Below are 24720 nucleotides of genomic sequence, written 5' to 3'. Positions count from 1 at the left end.
CCTGCTCCCTCCGTGCCCCAAGTCGGGGCCCACAGCCTCTCCTTGGGCACGTCCCAGTCCTGGGCGCTGCTACACGGGGCCGTCGGCCGAGGGATGCGGGACCGAAGAGCCCGACCCAATAAGGGAGAGGCTAGGGCGTCTGGGTTGCCAGAAAAGACAATGTGGCTGGGTTGGGGGTCTGCCTGGTTGGGAGCCCCGGCGCCAGGGCTAAGGACCGCGAGAGGCGGGGAAGAGCTCGGATGCCCTGGGGCAGGGACGCCTGGGTCCCTGGCAGGGAAGGGAGGTGGGCCCGTGAAGCCGCGGGACTGGCGGCTTCTGCGCCTTCGCATTGGCTGCTCCGCTCGTCCGTTAGCGCAGCGTGGCCCAATGCGCGTGTTTGGGGGGCGGGCACTGGTGCTGATGCTGCCGTCAGTCGGTGTTGCAGGGATGCGGCGGCGGGAGCAGCCGCCCTGACTCGCAGAGCATCTTCCTCCGAGCGGCACCGCGGCGGGGCGGGCGGGCGGACGAGCAGGCGGGCGGGGAAGCGGCGGGGAGCGAGAGAGGCGCGAGGCGGCCGACACCGCTGGCCCCGGCTCTGCCACCCGCTGGAGACGGGGCGACCCTGGGGCTCTGATCCCCACCCTCCAGCTCCTGCTGCCCCTAGAACCAGGTACGGGGGGGGGGGCTGCGGCGGAGACGGGCGGGGGGCGGGAGCGGATCGGGGGAGGGGAGCGATCGGAGGGGCGGGGGAGGCAGGAAGGATGGATTGGGGGGCGGGGGCGCTGCCGCGCTGAGAGGGCTGGCTGGGTGACAGCGAGGAGGCTAAGTGGCTGGGGAGGGGGGTTGGGGGTCGGAGGCTCCCTGTGGAAGGGGCACTGGCCCTGAGCAGGGGTGAATGGAGAGGGGTGGGAGGGAGGGTCGTTGGGGGAAGGGATAGGGCAAAAAGGAGGGGCATCCGGAGGGCTGGGAGGGAGGCTCTGAAGGGGGGTCCCCAGTCTGTGCTAGCCCCAAGGGCTGGAAGCAGTGTTCGTCCAGAGGGGCTGGGAAGCTGTTGTGCTCCGAAGGGTCTGCAGGGGAGAAACCAGTGAGGAACTGGGCTTGGTGGGTGAAGGAGAGGGCTCTGGAGAGGGGAAAGAGAGAAGTGGAGAGGCAAGGAAGGACCAGGGGCCAGGCCAAGGGCTTCAAACTGGGGGGCACCACGGAGGACCAGGCTTTACTGGGGGATGGGAGCCAAGGGGAGAGGAGGTTATCGGGAGGGAGCAGAGGGGAAGGTGCCAAGATGCTTGAGGTGGAGATGGGTCTGTGCTGGTGGAGAGCCGGGAAAGATGGGGGGGCCTGAGGGAGAGGAGCGGAAGCTTGCGGGGAAGGTTGGGGGCGATGGAGAGGGAGACTGGGAAATCAGTAGGAGGGGGCTGTGCTGGGGTGGAATGCGCTGGGGGCGGCGACGGGGTTATGGTCAGAGAGCGCTGCAGGGAGAGGCAGCTGCAGGGCCCTGGGCTGGCTCCCCCACCCCCAAAGAGGAGGGGACCATTTCTCATGTCCCGGCCTCTCCCCCAGCTGAAGGAACCATCTGCCCTGGGTTCTTTGGGCTGGGTGTGAGCCCTTGAACCCTTGATGGGCCCTTGGAGACGAAATGGGCTTCTCAGAGGGCGGTTGTCTTCTTTACTCTTAACCCCCACCTGAGTCCTGGGTGAAGGCATTTCGTGCCTCATTGAATGAGCAAGGGCTGGGAGGGGATTGTTTCTTGGTGTCTGGAGGTGAAAGGGGTAGTGGTCCAGACCTGGAGGGATGGAATAAGCCTTAGGGGGTGGGTCTTGGGTGTCCAGTCTTCTCCACTGCTTTGCGGGTTTCCATACACCCCTGGTTTTGTATGTGTTGGGGGTGGGGTGGGGTGGGGTGGGCGAGGACCTCCCACTCACTCCTGCCCCTGCCTCTGGCCACCTGCCTTGTGTCTGGGTATTCGTTTTGGGAGGCTTGGGGGGTTTTGCATTCTCTATCTTCTGCCAGAGGAGTAGAAGAGAGGAAGGAGACAGAAGGAAGAAAGAGTGGAGGGAGGTCGGCTGGTCTGTTAATTGTGAGGCCTTCGGATTTGTGGGTGCTTCAGCCACTCTAGTCCCTAAGTCCTCCTGCCTCCAGAGACGCCCCTGGGGATGCTGGCATCTGAGGCTGGGTTGGCTCTTCCTGAGGGCAGGGCAGAAGGGTCTAGGTGGGTGTTCCTTCATTCCCGCTGGGGGAAGTGTTCTCAGACCTCTCCTCTCCTCAGAGCCACAGGGGTGGATGGGACTGACAGACAGGCAGAGGCCAGTGGTCCCTGGGTGGCTGGGGAGCCCTCTCCAGGAGTCGAGGTCCTGTCCTGGCTTCTCAGCTTGGGCTGAATCCACACTATGGGCTCCTGAGAGGCTGGCTGGGCTCTGGGGTGCTGTTAGGGACCTCTCTGGGAAGCTCTCCGTCTCTGCCCGGGTCCAGCTGCTCCCTCCTGCCCGCCCTTGTCAGTGACACAGACAAGCTGACACTGATACATACACTCGGTGGCACCCACCCAGACACACACCTACACAGGCACACACACCTGCGTACACAATACGCCTCCCTGCAGCACCCCGCCTACACTCCCCACCCGGGGAGACTGCCACCTCGCTGCCTGCCTCCGAGACATCCCCCAGGTGCCCTGCGCTCCTGTACACGACACACGCCTGGCCCCTACCTGCCCCCAGAGCCCCAGCTCTGCACTGTCAGCCCTCACCCTCACACACACACACACACACACACACACACGGCCCCCCGCCCACCCATTCACCTCCCCAGGATGACGCAGCCAAGTCAGCACACCTGCACTCCTCCCTACACATGCTTGCCCCCAGACACACCCTCCTGGACACCCCCCTGCCCCAGTCAGCATCACATGGGTCATGGTGCCACTTTGCCTCAGGCCTTTGTGTGTGCGTGTGTGTGTGTGCACTCCGGCACACACTTATGCTCACTAACACCCTTTATGCCCTGGCTTACCCCCTAAGCTTCTCCCCCACTTTCATTCACTTTCGTTCACTCGCATATCTTTGCTCCTTGAAAGAGAGCACCCCCCCAAGCCCCAGGCCCTCCTACCCCTCCCGGATCACTACCGCAGTCCCTCCCTGTCACTCAGCTACACCTGGCCTTCCCCAGGAACTCCCATCCCACCCCTTCCACTAATCCTCGGGGGCCCTACCCCTGCCTGACACAGGGGCCATGCTGTCCATTCATTCCCAGCTCTGAGCTCAGCCCCCAGGGGGACGCAGACCATGTGTCTCACACACCGCCCACCCTGCCACTCCATCTGTCGGGGTGGCTCCCCGCCCGGCCCCATCCACACTGGCAGGCAGGCCCGTGGGGCTCAGAGACTCACTCAACAGATAAGCCAGCATTGTGGCACCCAAGCCATTACCAAGCCTTCTTGCCACCACCCTGGGGGTGCCATGTGGGCTCCGCTCTGCCCCTCAGTGAGCCTCCGCTCCTCATCTGTAAAATGGGGGGTCCTTGTACCTATCTTGTGGGGTTCTTGCAAGGACCAAATAAGGGACCAATAATGGTAACAACTTTATGCATCACATTCCTACCGTGAACCCGGCTCTGGGCCAAGCGCTCTGAAATTCACCTCCTGTATTTGTCAGGACCGGAGCGAGCCGCCGGCAAGTGGGGGCTGATTCCATCATGATCATGTAGCCTTCCACACACGCGTGTGCACACACCTGTCCTGGGTACCTTTAGGAACTGACCCAGGTACCTCCTGCTGACTCACAAGGCTGCCCTTGGAAACCATCTGTTCCCTCTGCATCACTGGGGTGTGCCCACCCAGGTCGGTGTCTCCCAGCTGTGCACAGCTCAGGGATGGGCGTTGGGGTGAGCTCAGTGCTCCCACTGTCTGCCCCCAGGCTCCTAGGCACCCGTGCCCCAGCCCCCACTTTGCCGAGTCATTCCAACAGACCTCAGCCCCCAGCCCACCCAATTTCTCAGCCCCACACCTGACAACAGCCTCGTTCTATGTGCCTTGAGCTGCTGCCTCTTATGCCCAGCCCCCAGCATGCTTCTCTCCACGTGCACAGAGACCCACTCAGGGGGCCGCCATGTGTATGACATTCACTTCTAGTGGTGCCACTATGGGACTCCCTCTGATCTTTAGACCTTGTCCCACCTTCCTAGGCAGGAGGAGGTGCCCAACAGAATTGGGGAGGGCCCAGGGAGCAAAACTTGAGTCCCAACTTTGCTACCTCCAAACTCTGTGACCTTGGGGGGTCCCTTTCCCTCTTTTGAGTGTGTTTCCCCATCTGCAAAAGGGGGCAGTGAGAAGCCCTGCCTTGATTGCTTCCCTCACTGGGCCTGGTGGAATCAAAGGAAACACGAGACACGTGGAGTTTTGCAAATTGCAAGATGCTGAGATGAGGAGATTTAAATGTAATCATTAACACAACACATTCAGGCTATGCCAGGCGCTGTCATGAAGTGCTTTACATATATTAACTCTTAATTTGGACAACGCCAGTCTTACCGTTATTTTACACGTAAGGAAACTGAGGCCCAGAGGGGCTAAGTAATTTGCCCAAAGTCACACAGCCTGTAGGGGTGGTATTTGAACCCAGGCTCCGGGGTGAGTGCCTCTGATCACTGCTTTGTTCCTGCCGGCTGCTAAGGTGAGGCCAGATGCCAACGCACTCTAGGTCTCCCCAAAAAAGTCATCAGGGCTGGAAGGAGGGAGCGGAGGAGGGAGATCAGAACTGTTTGTGGCCCACCAAGCCTGCCTGCGGTTTTAGGGAGGAGAAGGGATCCTCCAAAAAACACATTGGGACTGAAAGGGACCTTAGGGCTCAAGTAGTGTGATGGCCCCTCCCATAGGATCCCAGGGCCCCCTCCTGAGCCGCTCTGAGCAATAGTCATTCTGCTCCGCTCGCACACCTCCACAGAAAGGGAACTCACCACCACCCCCCCGGAGGCAGCCTACTCCACTGTTGGAGGTTCTAAATTGCCAGCAAGCCTCTCTTTAGCTCGAGCCAAAATCTCCCTCCCCCTAACACGCACTTCTCCCACCTGTCCACGGGCTGCCTTCTGGGGCCACCAGAATGTGTGCAAACCCAGCTTTTCCTCCCTGGCGCCTGGGGGAGGCCCCTGCTGTCACACTCCCAGCTGGCATGAGAGGGAGCTGGTGTGAGGCGAAGAGAGCCAGAGGGAGGCTGGCATTCCCATGGCTGGAGGTGTGTGTGTGCGTGCGCACGCGTGCGTATGGTATCGAGGTGGCCCGAGATGGGGTGGGTGGGTGTGGGGAGAAGGCCCCTGGCCAGGGGCTCTGCCAGAGTGAGCACGGACTCTCTGTCCTCCTGGAATTTGCCTCTATTCGCTCAGGTTGCCCTGATGGTCATGGGGAGGTGGGGGGCGGGGAGGGAGCTGAGGCTTTTGGTCAGGCGGAAGGCCCAGGTCTGGAACAGTGGGTACAGTGGGAAGCATCTAGAATGGAAGGCCAGGGACCTTCGTTTTAGTCTTGCTCAGCTGGGTGGCCCTGGGTCAGTCATTGCCCCTCTCTGGGACTCAGTTTCCACCTCAGAGAAAGCAAGAGGGTTGAACTCCAGGAGCTCTGAGTTCTGCGGTTCTCATTCCCGGGGGCAGGCTCAGTCTGGGTTTTCTGGAGAGGGTAATGGCCCCTGTGAAGTCCCCATCAGAGAAAGGGGGACTCCGAGCTCAACACTTCCTTCCCTGTGGCCTGTGGAGAGGACCAGGTTACAGGAAGGCCATAGGCGTTGGAGACAGCCCACCCCTTACCTGCACTGGCACTTGGGCGAATGGATTTATCTTGCTAAGCTCTGGAAGCCTGGGGTGATGAGGTGGCCCATCAAACTCCCGAAACTGAGGGTGAGATGAGACAGTGTGTCTGGTTGTCCAGCCAGGTGCTGGGCGCAACTGGAGAGCCCAGAAGTTACAGCTCACGTGACACTGGCCTGGCCGTGGGAGATGAGAAGGCGGCTGTCAGCCTAGAAAGGCCTAGAAAGAGTCTGTGGGAGAGGGCTCAGTGGGTGAGAGAGTAGGCCTCTCAGAGGAGCCTAGTCACCCCACGCCCCCTGCTCCCGCGGCTCCCCTCCCCACCGGCTCCAGGCTCCAGGGGCCATCTGTGGGTAGGAGGCGCGAGGAGGCTGACTGGGTGCAGAGTCCCAGGGAACATGGGAGAGGTCAGGTCCCAAGAGGAACAGTGGCCCGGGGCCAGCCATGGCTGGCAGTGTGCACTGCGCTGACGTCAGTCAGCCGACAGGATATCCCGAGGCTGCTCTGGCCTCTGTCCCTGCACGGACAGTGGGCATTGGAGAAGAAAAGTGGGTCTTGGGGAGCAGTGCCTGGATGGTGGGGGCAGGGGGCTCTCAGTGGGGGAGGGGCCGTTGCCCTGTACAACTCCAGGGGAACCATTTACTTGATGTAGTTGTGCAAGGAGATCTGAGGCCCGAGAGCCGTGTGCCAAGAGTAGAGGAAGGTTAGTGGGTCCTAGGTTTGCAGGAAACCCCTGCATCCTGGGAGGAAGGCGGGGTTGGAGGCTGGGTCAGCAGAAGCTTCATCCAGGGGAGGGGAGGGAGGGAGCAGCAGGTTTCCCAGGGAAGTGTGGGGTGGGGTGGGGTGGAAGGGACCCAAGTGTCCGCTTAGCATATCCTCCTTCTGGGACCATCTCTGTCTCCCGAGCCTGCAGCTGCCCCAAGGGTTTCTGGGTCCCTGCAGAGAGGACCCGGGGAGGACTGGGGCTTCTTCCTGGCCAGGCCGGCAGCCCCTGTGCCCGGCACTGAGCCAGCCTGGCCTGGGCTGTGGAGCTGTGGGCTGTGGGGAGAATGAGTAATGAGTCTTGAGGGGCCCTGGTTCCCAGACCCTGCTGCCCTCACCCCTCCCTGGAGACACCGTCCAGGCCCAGTCTCTGCCCCACAGCTGCCTCTCAGCACAGTACCCGCTCCCTACTCACACTCTCCCTCCACAGCCTGGCACACGCGCCCCGCGGAGTCATCCCCTCCCGGACTCTCATGCATTTTACCTCCCCTCACCCCCACTGGCCTCCAGGGACAGTCCTTCTGGCTCCTAGGACCCAGGTGTCTACCGCCCAGCCTCTGGGGGCCTCCTCACCGACCTCCACTTGATCAGTGCTGTGCCAGCCTCCCGAACAAGGGAGACCCAGCCCCGGAGGCATTTTCAGTAAGAAGCCCTCTGCCAGCTCCCTGGAGGGTGGGGGATGTGAGTATGACAGAGGGACTTGGTTTCGGGGTGGGGCAGGGGAGCTAATCCCCTCCCTTTCCTGAGCTGAGGGGCGAGTGGACAGCAGCACGAAATCCTATTCCCTCTGCTAGTGGAAATCGATAGCTAATTAATTCCCTCCCCAAAATGTGTCCAGAGGTGGGGGTGGGGGTTGGGAGAGAGGCAGAGAGAGGCTGGGCCAGTCAGAGACTGAGACCCCAGCAAGGGGAGGGAGAGAGGAAGGACCAGTCACTTTTCTGGTCTTCTGGCCTGTGCCTCCGCTGGGGGTCTCCCTGCCCCCTCTGGAGAAGAGGGGGTTTGGCCTTTCCCTCCCCCAAGCCTGAGGGTCCCCTTCCCTGCCCTGGGCCAGGGTGGGGGTGCATGTGTGTGGGGGGGTAAGGGCGTCAATCAGCCTGGGAGCAGGTGCTGTATTTAATTTGATTGGCTAATTAGCTCGCGCATGTTAATTATCTCCATTACCCAATGAGGAGAGGCAGTGACAAAGCTATATATAGCCCGGACAGTGTTCACAGGGAGAGGGGCTGTCTGCCTGCTCTGTCCCCTGCTTGGGAAGGAGCAGCCCTTGGGGGGGCAGTGAGGCAAGACACTTGAGTCCCCACTGATGCCGGTGGGTCTGGCTGGGGAGTGGTAGTGATGGCGGGGGGGGGGGGGGCAACGGTCAGAAGAAGCCAGAAGGAAGGACCTGAGAACGGGGATTTGAGGGTCTCTTGGGGATGGCTCCCCAGACTCTCCCGCTGTTCTCCTAGGCTTTCTATGCCCCTTCTTCCTTTGGCAAACATGTCACTCCAACCATCCCTGCCCTCCTGTGACTCTCTCCTCACTCCTCTGCTATGTTTTTTTTAGGGGGCCCCTAGCTTTCTCCCATGGAGAAGGGAATTGCACCCACCCGAACTTCTGCCTCACCCCTCTTCTCTTGTTCGGGTTCCCGCTGCCCTGAGCTACACCCGAGGCTGCCCCACACTTTGTGTCCTTCGTGGGGAGACTGGAGTCTGACACATGAGGATCTAAGTCCCAGTTCTCTGCTGACCGAGCTGTGTGACCTTGGGCTAGTCTCTAGTCTTTCTATGAGGGCTTCCCCAGTGGTTAGTGGGAATAGCGGGGCTTCTGAGAGTGATTAGTAAAATGCCATTTGTAAAAAGGCCCGATATCCAGGGCCTTGACAAATGCTGTTAGGATTAATTTTCTCTACAGTCTCTTTCCTCTTCTCCCCATCAGGCCATTACTCTTCTGTCTCTGTTGCTCTTCCTGTGATTTCCACCCCTCAAACTTCAGTCTTTCCCTGTCTCTTCCTAAACTTTGGCCCTTCCCTGCTTCTCTCCCAGGCTTCTCCCCACCTCCTTCCCTTCCTCCCTCCCCAAAATAAAATCAATGCAATATTCAGGAGGGTTGTTGGATATAAATAATTACGACTCGGAGTTTAACGAGATGCAAATTCCCTCCCCAGTGTGGGGTATAAATTGCTCTCTGACAGCCCGTTACAAGGGTAATCATTTCAGAAAGGCAATTTTATGTAAATAAGGCTGCCTACCTCCTGGTGGCTCCCCCAGCCCTGAATGGGGAGGAGGTGGAACTGAGGGGTGAAGAGAACCCAGGTACAGGGCCGGGCCTGAGGCTGAGGACTGGGAACTGGAGGTTGACGTTGACAGACATTTAGGTTTTGGAAGGATCTGGGCTGGTGAGCAGTGGGGTTGGGGCCCAGGAAGAGGTGAGTGTTGTTTGGGGGCATTTGGAGACATGTGTCTTTGCATGGTTGGAGAGGGTTTGGGGCCTGGATGCCTGGGTCCTAGCTGGCTTCTCTCCCTTGCCCCCTTCTCAGCCAGGTTACCCAGTGATCCCATTGACGAATTGGCATTTAATTGATCCCAATGAATTATTTAGCAACTTCATTATCCAGCAACAGGAGCTGAAGAGAGAGCCCCAGACTGGCTGACTGGTGGTGGGAGCGTCACCCAGGCGTTGGGTGTTTCAGAGAGAAAGGGGCGGGGGCGGGGCGGGGGAGTGGTCGCCACCTGGTGGAGCGTCTCCAGGCCTCACCCACAGGAACTGGCCCTGGTCCTGACGGGAGGCGAGGGTGAAGGCGTCCGACTTGGGCTCCTACCGGACTTTAAGATGCTACTACTCACCCGCCCACATCTCAAATTAATAATTACCTTAATGAGCGCCATAACTCTGCAAGGGCTGGGCCCCCAGTCCTACGGTCGTCGGTGGTGGTGTCTCTTGCTCTGGGACCCTCTCCGGGTAGGGCCGGCTCCTCGAGTCCTAAAGGGAAACAATTGAGTGCTTGCTGGTGTGATGGGGGAGTCAGCACCGATGATCCCCTCCTTAACCCTCTCCCCTCCTCCGAACCCCTCATTAACCCTTTCCTTTCTGTTTCCCCCACAGGCATCCCTCCCCCATCCTTCGTTGGAACCCGCAGCGGGGGAGGGGCGCCGCCGCCGCCACCGCCGCCCCGGGAAGCCGGTACCTGGGCCTCTGTGCCTCGCCCCGCGGCCGGGCCCATGGCACTGTGAGCCAGCGAAGGAGCCCCGCTCGGCGCGGGGGGCGCCCGGCCCCCTCCCCGCCCCATGCGCCCGCGGCTCTGAAGCCTGAGCGGGGCCGGGGGCCGGGCGGGGCCGGGGCCGCCGGAGGCATGGCGGCCGGGAGCCGGTGGCGGCCGCGGTCGCCGCGGTTGCTGCTGCTGCTGCTGTTGGTGCTGGCGGCGGGCGCCGGCGGCCTGGAGTTCGGCGGCGGCCCCGGGCAGTGGGCTCGCTACGCGCGCTGGGCGGGCGCGGCGAGCAGCGGCGAGCTCAGCTTCAGCCTGCGCACCAACGCCACGCGCGCGCTGCTGCTCTACCTGGACGACGGTGGTGACTGCGACTTCCTGGAGCTGCTGCTGGTGGACGGGCGCCTGCGGCTACGCTTCACGCTCTCGTGCGCCGAGCCTGCCACGCTGCAGCTGGACACGCCAGTGGCCGACGACCGCTGGCACATGGTGCTGCTGACCCGCGATGCGCGCCGCACGGCGCTGGCGGTGGACGGCGAGGCCCGCGCGGCGGAGGTGCGCTCCAAGAGGCGTGAGATGCAGGTGGCCAGCGACCTGTTCGTGGGCGGCATCCCGCCCGACGTGCGCCTCTCGGCGCTCACGCTCAGCACCGTCAAGTACGAGCCGCCCTTCCGCGGCCTCCTGGCCAACCTGAAGCTGGGCGAGCGGCCCCCTGCGCTCCTGGGCAGCCAGGGCCTGCGTGGCGCCGCCGCCGACCCACTGTGCGCGCCCGCGCGCAACCCCTGTGCCAACGGCGGCCTCTGCACGGTGCTGGCCCCTGGCGAGGTGGGCTGTGACTGCAGCCACACAGGCTTCGGCGGCAAGTTCTGCAGCGAAGGTGAGCCCGGGGGAGCCGCTGCTGGGTGCCTGGGCTCTGGAGCCAGGGCTTGCCGGTGCCGCAGGGTCCCAGGGTCACTCATGGCCTGGGGGGGTTGCCTGCGGCCAAGGACGTGTGAGAGCTTGAGCCAGCCCGCGGGGTCGAGAGGCGTGTCCTTGCGAGGGGTGGGGTGAGGACGCCCGTCCTGAGGAGAGGGGGCGCGTGGCTAGCCAGTGACCTGTGTGGACGTGGCCTGTGCAGGGCGGTCTGTGGGTAGTACTGTGCCGTCTGGTCCTGTAAGGGGCTGGCCGGAGCCCGAGGGTCCGAGCGCTTGAGGGTCTGTGGGTCGTGTGTGTGGGGGTGTGTGAGGGAGTGTGCCGACAGGATGGGTGCCGGGCTTTTGTGGGCGGGGACTATGGGGCTGTGAGATCTACTGTGGGTGCAACCTGGAAGGCTAGGCGGTGTGCAGGTCGGGAGGGTGAGGGGTCTGCCCGGGGGTGGGGGTGGGGTGGGGTGAGGTGGGGGGGCTTGAAGGGCTGCAGGTGGGGCCGGTATGGGCGGGGCCTACAGAGGCGGGGGCGTGGCGGGCCCAGGCCAGCGAAGCAGGTGCTGCCTGCTGGGGCCATCGGAGAATTTCTGAGAGTGAAGCCTGGGGAGTATGGCTGGTGAGGCAGGGGCCAGACGGGAGGAAGAGGACCTGGGCATGGGGAGGAGGGCACGCAGCTGGGGCAGGTGAGGAACAGTGGGGACGGCCAGGTTGTGCCCGGAAAGGGAAGTTTCAGGGAGGGAGAGCTTCCACCAGCTCCCGGGCTTTGAGGGGAGGAGCTGAGTGAGATGAGGGGACAGGTCGTGGGGGTGGCGCCAGGCCTGGTCCCTGAGGGCTGTGGTTCAGGGGGACAGGGAAGGAGGGACTTGAAGGCACCTGTTGTACCTTGGTCTGGTGGGGCGGTGGAGGAGATGTTCCCCATCAGTTTGGGGACTAGGATGGGCATCTCCTTTGACCCCGGTCCGTGGTGGCAGGCATGCTTCCTCTGCCCCAGACCCCTAGAAGCTGTTGGCCACCTAGCCACTGTGTGTGTGTGTGTCTGCCCCCTCCCTGGAGAGGTAGAGACTTTTGGAGAGTGTGTGTGTGTGTGTGTGTGCCCTCAAACTAGTGCGGCAGCGGGACTGTTTTGGGGATGGGTGTCCTCCTGGCTGTCAGCATGTGCGCAGCCATGGGAGGAGCCGAGGCTGCCCGTGTGGCCCTGGGTTTGGGATGTGCTGTATTTTGACAGTGTATCTGTGGTTGTGGTAGAGGAATCCTTAAGGAAATTGTTTGGGTTGCTTTTGTGGGGTTATTTGCATAAGGTTGTGGACTGTATCTTCAGGAACTGTGTGTATTAAGTTAACCTGACACCTTCTCACCTTTTCTCCAAGGAATGCAAGTGCTCTCTAAACTGTGAAAGTGTGTGTCTTTGTGTGTTCGGCTGCACACAGAGGCTGGGAGTCTGGCATTGTGTATTACGTGTGAATGGTCTGCTTGACTAGAGTGGGGTTTACAGACAGGAGCTGCAGGGCCCAGGAGAGTAACCAGTATACAAATGAGTACCCGCCTGCATCTATCTTAATGGGAGACCTCAGTAAGAGCCTGGAACTCCATAAGAAATCTTTCTTTCCATGACTTTGAATTTGATTCTCTGATCTCCATGACCTTTCCCCTCCAAGTCTTTCTAAGAAAACAAGATGAAGGGGCACCTGGGTGGCTCAGTGGGTTAAGCCTCTGCCTTCAGCTCAGGTCATGATCTCAGGGTCCTGGGATCGAGCCCCGCATCAGGCTCTCTGCTCAGCAGGGAGCCTGCTTCCCTGTCTCTCTTTGCCTGCCTCTCTGCCTACTTGTGATCTCTTTCTGCCAAATAAATAAATAAAATCTTAAAACAAAACAAAACAAACCAGGATGAACCACCCATCTAACTTGACGGAAAGGGAATTCGAGCTATGGAGAGGTTGTAGTAGCCGGTCCTTGGGCTCACTGGCAGAATAGGGCCTGAGCGTATGAAAAATACAGCCAGAGGCACATTGGTCAGTCAGACCCTTGTGTCCAGTCCCCAAAAGGATTTACTGGCCAGAGGCTCCCAGTGAGCCAAATAAGGTGTGTGCTTCTGAATATGGGTTGTGTGGTTGTGTGGTTGTGTGTCTGAGGTGTGTTGGGGTACCTGTGTGTGGGAGGGACAGTGTGTGTATAATATGTGTGTGCTGGGTGTGAATGAGATGAATGTTTATGTTAACTGTGTTGGAGCTGGGAGAGACAGCTGCCTATTTGACCCATTGTGTATGTGCGCACGCGCGCGCGCATGTATGTGTGTGTATGAGAGTCATGAAGAAGAGGGAAAGGGGGCATTAGGTGGGTGTCAGACAGCTGGTCAGGGCAGGGTTGTCTCTGAGTGTATGTGTGTGTGTGTGTGTGTTGGGAGCTCTTGAGGGAGGGGCGGCACTTTGTCTGTGATAAAGGGGCGGGGATATGCCTCTCCATATTCCTTGTACCTAATACAGTACCAGGCACTTAGTGGGTGTTTGATAAAAAATTTGCAGGATGAATTAAGAGATATTAATAAGTATTGGGGAAAATAAAGGCTTGGGTGAGGCTGAATGGGTATCTGAAAATGCGTATTTTTCAGATATGTGCTGTGGGTGGGCGCAGGGTGGTAAACACTGACGGTGTCTGGAGGTGACAGGCACAGTGACAGCCCTGCTGATTTGCATCCCTCTCCCCACCCCATGACCTCATTCCCTCTCCTTATATTTGTTCCTATTTCCTGGGCAGCTTTTGTAATATCTTGTGCTCATTACACTTCTGGTACATTCTCATCCAGCCGAGGAGGAAAGGAATGCAAACTCCCACCCTTGGGCTTGGGGGTTGAGGAGAAAGACTTTAAGGGGAACAGGCCTGGCTCCTCATCCCTGAGACAGAGCTGAGAGACCCAGAGTCCCCACATCTCCCTCTGAAGTTACTGTCATTTGGTGATTATCTTCTTTGAGGGAGGCTCAGCTTGTTTGAGATTGTGGGCATTTAAAAATGTCAGTAATTCATAATACCCTTTCCAAATAGGAGTTATTTTTATATCTGTCCGTTGTGAAAAGGGACGACTCAAAGCTACTATGAATTCAGGAAAGCTTTTAGATGACTTCGATGTTATATTTGCCATTGTGGTTAATCAAAGATACATTAGAAAAAAGTTTTTAGCCTTACAGGCAAGACATATCAATCTGCCTTCAGTATCTGGTGTGCATATGGATTTGTGGGTGCTCTGGAATCACCCCCCAACCCAGGCCTTCCTGGGTCTGGGCCTACCCATTGACTGAGAACCTCCCTGTTAGGAAATGTGCTTCTTTTTTCTCTGGGGCGGGGGGAGGGAGAGTTGTCTGGCCACAGGTAATTGAAGAGAGAGCCAAGTTCAAGTGACTGAGTGTGTGGACCCAGTGCTGATAATCTGTCAAAGCCAGGCTGAAGTCCCCAGGGCACCGGGCAGGGATTTGCATGGGAATTCCTCCCGTCCCTCCCACCCTCAAGTGGAATGGGGGCACAGGCGTGTGGGACGGAGTGGCAGGGGTAGAGAAGTGTGAAGCAAGGAGACAGGGAGGTAGATGCCCCTTTATTTATGTGTGTCTTTCTTATGGTGGTTGCTGACTGAATTCAGTAAGTAGTTATCAAGGCCTCCTTTGTGTGAGGCCTCGTGTTGAAGGCTAAGGGGGAGGGTCAGAAATGAATAAGATGCTGCTCTGGGTGGTGACTGTTTAATTGGTGAAGCCGATAAAAAAGCAGTCCAGTGTGTGGGAAAGAGCATGGATTATGCAGCCCTGCCTGGGCCAGTGACCTTGGACTTTAGCTCTCTCTGCCCTGGTTTCCTTTTCTGGAAAATGGGGGCCATAATAGTGTCTACCTTACAGAGTTATGGGAGCTAAATCAGCTAATTCATGTCAAGTGCATAGAATAGTGTCTGGCACATAGAAAATGCTCAATAAACACCAGCAAAAGAACAAGGCACAAAATCGTGTGGTATCAGGATGCCTGGGCGGCTCAGTCGGTTAAGTGCCTGCCTTTAGCTTAGGTCACGGTCCCAGGGTCCTGGGATGGGGCCCCACGATGGGCTCCTTGTTCAATGGGGAGCCTGCTTCTCCCTCTGCCCAATGTTTCCTCTGCTTGTGCTTGCTTCCCCCGTCCCTGACAAATTAATAAATAAAATCTTCAAAAAAAAAAAAATACCGTGGTATACGCCCAAAGAGATGCAGCAAGACGGTGCAGCTCAGTGATCAAAGCATGGACTCCTGAGTGTCAGGTCTGCATTTCAACCTGACCTTCTGCCCTCACCAGGCTCAAGCCATCAGGTGAGTGCCTAACCTTCAGACGAATTTTTCCTTACCTGCAGATGGAGATGAGCAGGCTTGTCTCGCAGGTCTGTCGTAGGAATTAAATGAATGTCTGATACATAAAAAGTGGTGAGTAGAGGGTAGTTACTATTGCCAGCAGGGTGCTACCGGTGTTGCAAGGAAGGGGATAGCTTTACAAGTTGGCGGGGATTGGTAATAAAAGGCATGCTTTTGAGGATTGACCTTGACCATGGATGAGTAAGCTTGGTTTGAGGGCGCCACTCCATGCACAGGCACTGGTAGGAGCAAAGGCATGGGAGGGAGGGACATGTACGGCCCGTCCGTAGAGGGGACTCCAAGAATATAAGGAAACAAGAGCGACCTAACACGGGAGAAGCAGGCTGAAGCCAGGTCTTGGAGTTTTGACTTAAATCATTCAACCAACATTTGTTGGATGCTGTGTCCCAAGTATTGGCAAATGCAGCCACTAAGCCTCCACAGTTTTTTTTTTTTTAATATTTTATTTATTTATTTGACAGACAGAGATCATAAGTAGGCAGAGAGGCAGAAAGGGAGGAGGAAGCAGGGTCCCTGCTGAGCAGAGAGCCTGATGAGGGGCTCAATCCCAGGACCCTGAGACCATGACCTGAGCCGAAGGCAGAGGCTTAACCCACTGAGCCACCCAGGTGCCCCAAGGGTCCACAGTTTTGAGCAGATATAGTAATAAAAGCTATATATCAGAAGCTGGGAGTCTACTGTAGAAGGATTATGGGTGGCAGAGTTATGCAGTGGAGAAGTCAGTTGGGAGACAGTTCAGGAGAGAGATCTGGGGCCCCCGCATCTTGCTGGGCTTGGGGAGTGGCAACGAAGGGTGGTGGCCTTTGTGACAGCAGGAGGAGCACGTGTTTGGGAGCTGTTGCTGGGATGGAAGCTCTGGGACTCAGAGAAGAGGCAGAGGGGATGTGGTTTCAGGTTTGATTGGAAGGACGGTGGTGGCGGCGGGCTGGGCCTTTGCAGCGGAGGGGTGAAAGGAAAAGGGGGGCGGTGGGAGGGGAGCAGCCTTGGGCCCCATATCGTGCACGTGTTGAATTGCGGTGTCCCTTGGTGTTCTTAGACAGAGACACCCAGGCTGTTGGAAAAGTGAGACCAGAGCTTTGCGTTGAAGGCGGGGCTGTGGATGGAGACCTGGGTGCCACGGGGGCGTGCGTGGAGAGAGAGAATATTTGTAGTTCTGGAATCAGAGGAGGTGGCCAAGGAGAAGGTGAGGAGACGTCATAGGAGCCCACAGGTGGAGAGGAGAATGTTTTTTCTCATTTTATCCTCATGCCACTGCCTGGGTCTGAACCCCAACGTGATTCAGGGGCCAGTTGTCCCCCACTGTTGTCCACGCTGCTTCCCAAAGCTCAGGCAATAGGCCAGCTGTGTCGCGCATTACTCGCGTGTGGGCTTTTTTTTTTTTTGCGTGTGGTTTATTGGGGGTCATCAGGGAAGGTGTTTCATCAGAAGCCAGTAACCATTCCCAGTTCTTCAGGTCACAGCTTTTCCCTCAAGTCGGGACGTGATGAGGGTGTTCCCGTGTCTGCCAGTAGCTGTCCCAGCGCCGAGAGAGTGCAGTGGAAATCGATCAGTAAAATCTCAGTCTTCCGGGGCCCTGGGGGAGAAACTCACCCTGGAAAGTGGAGCATTATCCCATTAAAATCCACAACTCACCAACACTGAAAGCATTTCAGACGGAAATCTTCCCGAGATATGTCGCACACCTCTCTGCCTCCCCGAGCATAATATTTGGAAAGTGATTTAACCTTTTCCGGATGACTCAGGATGTCGTGATTCTCCTTAGGTGTTGGACTGTCATACTGTGGTTCCTTCACTGAGGCTTGTCCCTGCCTGAAATGATGCCTGACTGCTGTATTTGGATAGTTCTTAGATTAGCTTTTCCCGAGTTTTTCCACCTCCGTCCTTAGGAAGGGTTGTCATGCGGCAGCCCACATCTCCTTGCATTCGTGAACTTGGAAATCAGCATTCCCAAGTGTGTTGGGGTTGTGGGTCACCACTGGTAAGTGGGTTCTGGGTAAGGTCTGAGAGCCTCTCCTACGAGGATATAATAGGTTTTTTTTTTTCTTCAAAGGGTTTATTTATTTTTTTGACAGATAGAGATCACAAGTAGGCGGAAAGGCAGGCAGAGAGAGGGGAAGGGAATCAGACTCCCTGCTGAGCAGAGAGCCCGATGCGATGCGGGGCTGGATCCCAGGACCCTGGGATCATGACCTGAGCCGAAGGCAGAGGCTTTAACCCACTGAGCCAGCCAGGCGTCCCTATATAATAGTTTTTTTTTAAATATATAATAGTTTTTAATGCATCACCATCAATGATGTTCATTGTGGCCGCTCAGAACTTTTTCTTTTCTTTTGTTCTGGTCTTCCTCACTGTCCTTGATAATGAGTCTAGTCTGCTGGAATCCCGAGTTCATGTTAGGCAAGACAATACCATCTCCGCCCACTGGTGGGGCTGATAAGACTTCTGTGTGTGAAAGTTGAGTAAATGAGGTCACGTATGTGGAACCACTATGTCAGCTGTTAATATCCGATGCCTGTGGGCCTGACAGTTTCTGCTGCGAGAGAGATGGCTCCGGGCTCAAGAGAGTGGTTCAGGGAGTGGCTGGCGTGAGAACCCAGAGATGAGACAGATACTCACAAGGAAAGCCTCAAATGGTAGAGTGGTTAAGAGCAAGGGGGGCCCGGGGTCTAATCTAAGTTTTCTACTTGCTGTGTGTGTCAGCTTGGGTAATTTACTTAATCACTTTGTTCTTCAATGTCCTGCTCTGTAACATGGAGGTTATGATGTCGTTGCAAGGACACAATGAGCTATATGGAAATCCTTTACAATGGGCCAGGCACTGTTCTACATGATCCATAAAGGTGACTCTGATTATCAACCCTAGTGGTTAGAGAAGTCTGCAAGAAGGAGGTGGGACTTGGCTAGATATTGAACGAGGACTGAGTGAGATTTGTGGAGGTGGAAAGGTACGGGCAGGGCTTTCCCTCCAGGAAAACAGCCTAAACGCGAGGTCTAGGAGATGGGAGTTGGGTGTGTTGGGGTGCGTGTGAGGAGACCAAGATGGTTGTACTTTGGGGGAGATAAGATCAGAACTGTAGAGTCAGGTCAGCTACTAAAAGTCTTGACTTCCAGCCAAGAATGTGGGTCATGGGAAGTTTTAAAGCCAGACAGATTCGGGTTCAGATTTTGACTCTTTCCCCTCACTGGCATTGTGACATGGGACAAGTTTCTCCTGCTTTAGGAGGCTCAGTTTCCCCGTCTCTGCGAGAGAGTGATAGCAGCATCCCTTGACAAGGCAGTAGTGGCGAGAGATGGGAACAGTGCATGGAAAGAGCCCGGCACCCTTGAAGTACTCAGTATGTAAGAAGTGGTTTTGATTATTCATTCAACAAACATAAGCATGCCTTTTTCTGAGCCAGGAACTGTGCAAGCAGCTGGAGGTAGAGATGAATGAGACATTGTCCTTGCTTTTGGATATCACACAGTCCAGCCAGGAAGCAGAGATGGAAACGCAATTCGCCTTGGAGATACAATAAAGTGAAATAATGATACAATGTACATATTGAGAGCAGGCACAGAGGAGGGGCGGTTAGCCCTGCCTGTGAGGCCAATTGGGAACACAGAGGTATACTGACCTGGTCTTAAAACAAGAGCTAGCTTTCTCAGGGAGCTAAGGGTGGGAGGAGTGGGACTAGGGAAGGGTCTTTCAAGCCAAGGGAACAGTATGTGCAGAAATGTGGGACATTAGGGAAACGAACAGCCATTGGGTGTGGCTAGAACCTGGATTGTCACAGAAAAGGAGTTTGGAGGGAGGCATGGGTGAACTTCCAATGGACTTGCTTGAGAAGATCAGACTGTATCCTGGAGGAGTGTCCTGGGAAGTCTTGAAAGGTTTTAAGCAGGGTTGTGACTTGGTTGGACCGCTTTAGTGGTGTGTAGACTAAGAATTGCAGGGGAAAAAGCTGGTGTGGGGGGAGATCATCGAAGAGGCTTATTAGTGTTCCGGGGAGAGGATCTGAGGAGGGTCTGGCTTTGGGGCCGTGGTGGGGGAGGGATGGAAGGATGAAAAACATTTCTAGGAGTTTTGTTTAGTTTTTAGGGGTTTAGAAGGTGGAACTGACAGGGCCTGGTGATTGGTATGAAAAAAAAAGAACAAGGCTGATTTCTGGATGCCTACATTGAACAGGGAGAGCAGGTGGGAGGAGAGGGAAGGGTTAGGAGGTCCATCTTGGGCATGTTGGAGGTGAGAAGCCCAGGTAGAACTCTTCTGAAGACAGGTGGGGACATAGGTTGAGAACAGAGAAGAGAGCTTTGAGCCACTGAAAAGTTCCGAGTGTGTGTGCAGGTGCACATGTGCGTGCGTGTGTGTGTGTGTGCATGTGTGTGTGCATGTGTGTTGATCACAGCAGTATTTCATCAGGTGTATCTGGCCCCTGGGCCAAGAGAGCCTAGTTGGGGATGGGCAGGGAGACAACCAGCAGGAGGCTCTTGGAGGAAACCGGAGGGGAAGGGTGGGGCTAGGATGACCTAGGAGCACAGGGGTCAAAGTCAGAGGTGATTTTGTGCCTTTGGACAAGTTTCCTTCCCTGCCCCCAGGAAGTAGGTAACACCACCAATCTCCTGAGGTTGCTGGGAGGGTAATGCGTGAGCCCCCTGCTGAGGGCCGGTAGGGTGTCAGCCACTTGGCTAATTAGCAACATCTCGAGCTTGGCTGAGTGGGGGGCACCTCGCGGGGGCTTGAGAAGCATTGGTTGAATGCAATGCCTTTGCCAAATGCAGGGCAATGGGCCTTTGGTTGCAGGGGTGGGGAGAAGCGCGGCTTTCGTGCTGGACTTTGGGTGTCAGGGAGCTGTCCGAGTAATCGCTGCGCAGGCAGACAGGGACCCACAACTGGTACCCAGGGGAGAAGCCCAGTCTACAAACACAGGCTGGGGAGTCCTTAAGCCACGGAAGTGAGCTATCGCCAAGGAGGGCAGGGAGAAGGAAGGAGTGTGGAAGGCATAGGACCCAGCCTGGAAGGGTCTGTGATGGCAGGTGAATCAGCAGAAAGCAAAGAGCCTCACAGAAGGAGAGGTCAGTGAGTCTCCAGGAGCTGTGTCCCGGAAGCCGGGAGAGGCAAGTCTCACGAAGCCCACAAACCTAGCTGGCTCGTTGCGTCTTCGTGGGTATAGCGCGGCCCACGTTTGTGGCAGGTGGGAATACTTTTTGAAAGACCAGCCATGTTGGATTTTCTAGAACATCACCCTGCCTCTTTGTTTGTACAGGTGCTGGAGAGATGATGGCGCTGACTGCCTGGGGCGTTTGCACAAAACGGGGCCAAAGAGGTCCAGACGTGAGGCTCCTCGTGAGAGCGCAGGGATTTTCCTGGGGGATCCTTTCTAGCCCGCATAGCAAACCCTGCCCTCAAAGCAATGCGATCCAGTTTATTTAAGAACACTGTGTAGACACAGTTTTGGGGGCGTGCAGCTGGCCGGTGGAAGCAGTTCTGTGTGTATAACACGCGCAGATAGGTAAAGGTTTCTTGTGCGAAATGCAGATAGACGGTGGACGGACAGACAGAAAGGGGGCTGCTGTGCTCATCGTGGAGTCCTCAGCCGGCGGAGGGAGAGCAGGGCGTGGTGGCGGTGTGCGCATCTAATATTAGCTCTTAGATCACCGTGTGGGTATTGATTCTGCATTCAGCCTCCGTGTGTGTATTAAGGAGGTGGGATAAGGTCTGATAAATGACAGTGTATGTGTTTCTGAGAGACCAAACCCCCTAAGAGCCACTGAACAAGTGACACAAAATGACGCCAGAGGCAGGTGACGGTGCACGCCTGCGGGAGTGAGTGTGCACCCTACAGCTGTGTGTGTGTGTCCCGTGACCTGCAGGCCCATGTGTGCATGCATCGTGTGCGTGTGTGCATGTTTCCGCATCGGGTCTGTGCGTTTGTAGGCTGCGCTTTTTCTCTGCCACCTGTTGCTTCCTAGGAGGTGGGTGTGTGAGAAATGTTCAGGGAAGGGGGAGACCCCGCCTCACCCAGGGCAGACCAGAGCCCGGCCTTCTTGGGCTGTTGTCGCTTCTTTGAAGGAACTGTCTCCAACCTCTCTTGATCCACTGGTGTCAAGACCCAGGCCCAGGCAGAGCCCCTAGGTGAGGGTTGGCAACCCAGAGGCTGCAGTGGGACTTAGGGACGGGTCCGGTGTGGCCCACTGTGTTCTGATCACCTCCCCCAGCTGCTCGTCCCTAGAATCACAGAACTGCAGCCAGAGGGGCCTTGGAAGCATTCGAGTCCGCCCGCCTCATTTTTACAGAGGAGGGACAGGTGGCTCAGAGAGGTCCAGTGACGGATGGGATGGGAGTCACGTGGCACTTTGAGGCAGAACTGGGCTTTCTGACCTTCTGACTGTGTGTGGATGACTTTTCTCCCCTGGGGGTGGGGTGTTGTGGGGGGGGTGGGTGGTGGCATCCGTGTGTGCAAAGGCTTCAAGTGTGGGTTGCGTGAGAGATGACACGCATCTCCGGATTGCTGAGCGCCTATGTGTGTCAGTGTGTCACCGAGTGTGAGTGTGTCTCGGGTAAGCCCTGTGTGAGCGTGTCCCCATCTGTCTCCGAGGCACCGTGGAATGAAGGGGAGGAGCATGCTCGGGAGAGGCAAGCCTGCCTGCCTGCCACTCCAGGCTCTGCCTCCCGAGTCTCTGTGTGACCTTGAGGGTCACTTCCCTGCCCTGGGCCTCAGTTTCCTGAAATGTAACAGGAGATGTAGGGCCTCCTGGACTGAGTGACCCTGTGTGTGAGGCCTTGACTCAGATGGCCGCTCCGTGTCTGTCCCCTTTCAGCCTGGGTGGGGCTCAGGGACCTTGAACTCCTCACCCCCCCGGGGAGCCCTGTCCTTTGTACCCCCACTAACCAGCCGTCCTTTCTTCTCTCTCTCTGCCTTGCCCTTTCCTGAACCTCGCCGGCCTACAGAGGAGCACCCCATGGAAGGTGAGTGATGCTTTCTCGTCTTTGGGGCGGTGGTCAATCACCGCGGGGTCCTCTGTGAGGGGATGTCATTGGCCCCTGGAAGGCTCCCTCTCCTGCCCATGTTTGGGGAACCCCTAGGGGAAGGATGTCTGGGGGTCCTCTTGGCTGCCTCGGCCCTACTTCTTGCCTGTTCCTTCTTTATTGGTTTGCTGGGGAGAACTGCCGGACAGAGAGAAGGTCTTTCCAAGGGCCAGTGTGCCGCCTGGCATGTCCTCTTTAGGAAGGAGATGGGAGCGAGGACGAAGGGATAGGGCTGGAGGAGCTTAAGTGCCCAGAGGGAGTGAGGAGACACTCTTGGCCAGCCCAGTGGGGGGAGTGTATGAGGGCCATGCAGCTGGGGGTCTTGGGGCTGCTTGGGTGGGGTCCGCTCTGAGTCTGGAGGAGGCAGGCAGAGGGTGGGGGGCCATGTCCCCGGGTGTGTGGGTGTAGGTGGGTAGCAGCTTCTCCTCTCTGACACCTGGGCTGGACGGCAGGGGTGGTCTGCTTCTTCTCTGGGCCCCGGCCGAGGGCCAGCACTAGGCCCGGAGGCTGCCCCTCTTTGGAGTCCCTCTGTCCATTCCTTCCCTGTCCGCTGTTTCGTCTGCCTTTCTTTTCTCTCTCTCTCTCTCTCTCTGGTTTCTGTCTTAACCTTTCTTTTCTCCAGGGCTCCATCTCTAGATCTCTTCCTCTGTCTCTGTCTTTCCCCAGGCTCTCTCTGGGCTCCTGTCAGTCTCTGAACTGTCCCCTCTCGCGTCGGCGTGCCCCACTCCTTGTCCTCTTCTGGGGTGCACAGGAGACGGGAAGACTCGGTGGGCTGGTCAGGTGTGGAGGCTGGGTGGCAGGGGAGCTCACACGGCCACCAGGAAGAAGGCAGGCAGCAAGGTGGGCGGGAGGTGGGATCCGGTCCCCAAACCTGTCCCATGTTCTTTTCCTGGAGAAGCAGGAAGAGGGCGGGAGAGTGGGAGGGATGCTGCGACTCTACGTAGGCCGGAAGCTCCCTGGGCCTGGGCCCTGGCAGGGGAAGGGTAGGGGGACAACACTCAGGATGGGGGAGTCCCAGCTGGGAAAGAAGGGGAGGGCTTTTGGCCGGAGTGTGGGCTGGAATCCATTTTTCCTTGTGGAGTCCATGGTTTGGCTTGTCTCTTACTGATGTCTCTTTTCCCTGAGTGGCTTCGTTTCCCCTGGTCCCGGCAGGCAGGCACCCATCTGTGTGTGTGTGTGTGTGTGTGTGTGTGTGTGTGTGTGTGTGTGTGCGAGAGAGAGAGGGAGAGAGAGAGAGAGACTGTGTGTAGCTGTGTGCACATGTGCTCCTTGGGCTCGGCTGCCTGGTTGTGCCCGTGTGCCTTTGTGCACGTCTGTCGCTCTATGCTCTTGTGCTCGTGCCTGAGTGTGTGTGTAGGTGCGTGCACGCCTGTCCTCGTGCCTTCTGTGGCGTGGTCCGCATCTCTGTGTGTCTCTGTAGGCGTGTCTGCGTCTGTGTCTGCCTCTCTGTGTGTCAGTGTTTACCTCCGTGTGCGTGAGAGAGGGAGTCTGTGTGTCGTGTGGACGCAGCCGTCTGAGGGCTGGAGATAAGATTTAGGGCTGATGTGACTTTTACTTGCTCTTGATGTCATGTCTCCTCCGGAACAAAGGGAGAGATGGAAGGAGAGAGAGGGGAGGGGGACGAGCCTGAAGGGGGAGGCTTGTGGGGAGGAAGACGGGGGCAGAGAGGTGGGAGGAAAGAGGGGGGTAAGTAGAGGCCGGAAGAAGAAGTGGAGGGAGGGACAGAGAGGAGAGAACTCAGGGAGGGGAAACGGCTAGGCCAAAGAAGAAAGCAAGCAGGATAGACAGGAACAAGAAGGGAAGCTGGGCTTGGGAACAAGTGGAGAATGAGCCCCTTTGGATGCCACTGACCCATTTCTTGGGGGCGGCATGCTGGCCTGCTGGTTTGGAAGAGGCAGTGTGTGTGTCTGCGTGTCAGTGTGTGTGTAACACACCCAGGGGGTGACGAATCTGTGTGTCTCTCTGTGACGTGTCTGCTTGTGTGTCTCTCAATCTTGTTCCCTGTCACCATCTTTCTTCTTGGGTCATCTTGGGCTTTTGGTACAAGGGCAGGGAGTGAGACTAGGAGTGATTTTGGGGGGCTGGGGTGGGCTGGGGCCTCCTCTGGGGCTCAGTGCTCTGGACTCGGCCGCTGAGATCTTAGAGTCCTCTGTGCCGCCTTCACCCTCTTTTCCCATCCCTCAATGCTGTGCCCTCATCCTGGCCTTCTCCCAGGAACCCGGCCAACCAGCTCCCCAGCCCCTGACAGCCCCTCCTCCGTCCTCCCCAGCCTCTGGTAACAGGGAGAGAAGACCCAGAAGCAGCCAGATAAAGTGTCCTAGGAAAGGGCCCTTGGTAATGCCATCCATCACTGCCGGCCTCTTCTCCAGGGGGTGGGAGGAGGGGCCGATGCCACAGGTGGACGTGGGGAGGGCTCACCCCGGCCCGCTGGGCACGAGGAAGGAGCGGAGATTTCAGGCCTGGGGGACAGGGGCGGGGACTGAGGAGACGTAGGCTTTGGGGGGGCGCACCCGCAGGCCAGGCTGGCTGGAGCCAGGGGGTAGACAGGGCAGGGAACAGGCCTCCCCTTCCCCAAGATGGCTGGTGCTGTCACGCCTGAGGGAGCTGAGCAGCTGGTTGCCGTGGTGACGGAGGGAAAGTGCCGCATGCTAATGAGGCTGCCTGGGAGCTGGGCAGTGGAAGGGTCTGTGAGGGGAGAGACTTGGCTCCATCCCCACCCCACCCCACGCA

General features: G+C 57.5%; 1 protein-coding gene across 25 annotated transcripts in view; it reads left to right on the top strand.

The window, feature by feature from the left end:
• Positions 1–429: 429 nt before the first annotated feature.
• The window catches only part of NRXN2 (neurexin 2), a 106192-nt gene continuing 81901 nt past the window's right edge, over positions 430–24720 (top strand). For 16 of the 25 annotated variants that reach the window (XM_047691620.1, XM_047691613.1, XM_047691611.1 and 13 more), the window contains exons 1-2: positions 9839–10583; positions 21913–21930. In XM_047691620.1, the coding sequence (XP_047547576.1) occupies positions 9854–10583; positions 21913–21930 (748 nt within the window). In that variant the 5' untranslated portion in view covers positions 9839–9853. Of the gene's footprint in view, positions 650–9606; positions 10584–21912; positions 21931–24720 lie in introns of those variants that run through there. The other 9 variants (XM_047691636.1, XM_047691635.1, XM_047691626.1 and 6 more) reach the window with 1 other exon arrangement.

This window comes from Lutra lutra, chromosome 10 (genome assembly GCF_902655055.1).
Source record: "Lutra lutra chromosome 10, mLutLut1.2, whole genome shotgun sequence".
Classification (NCBI taxonomy): Eukaryota; Metazoa; Chordata; class Mammalia; order Carnivora; family Mustelidae; genus Lutra; species Lutra lutra.
Note: the sequence above shows the minus strand (reverse complement) of the source record. Positions and strands in the feature narration are given on the sequence as shown.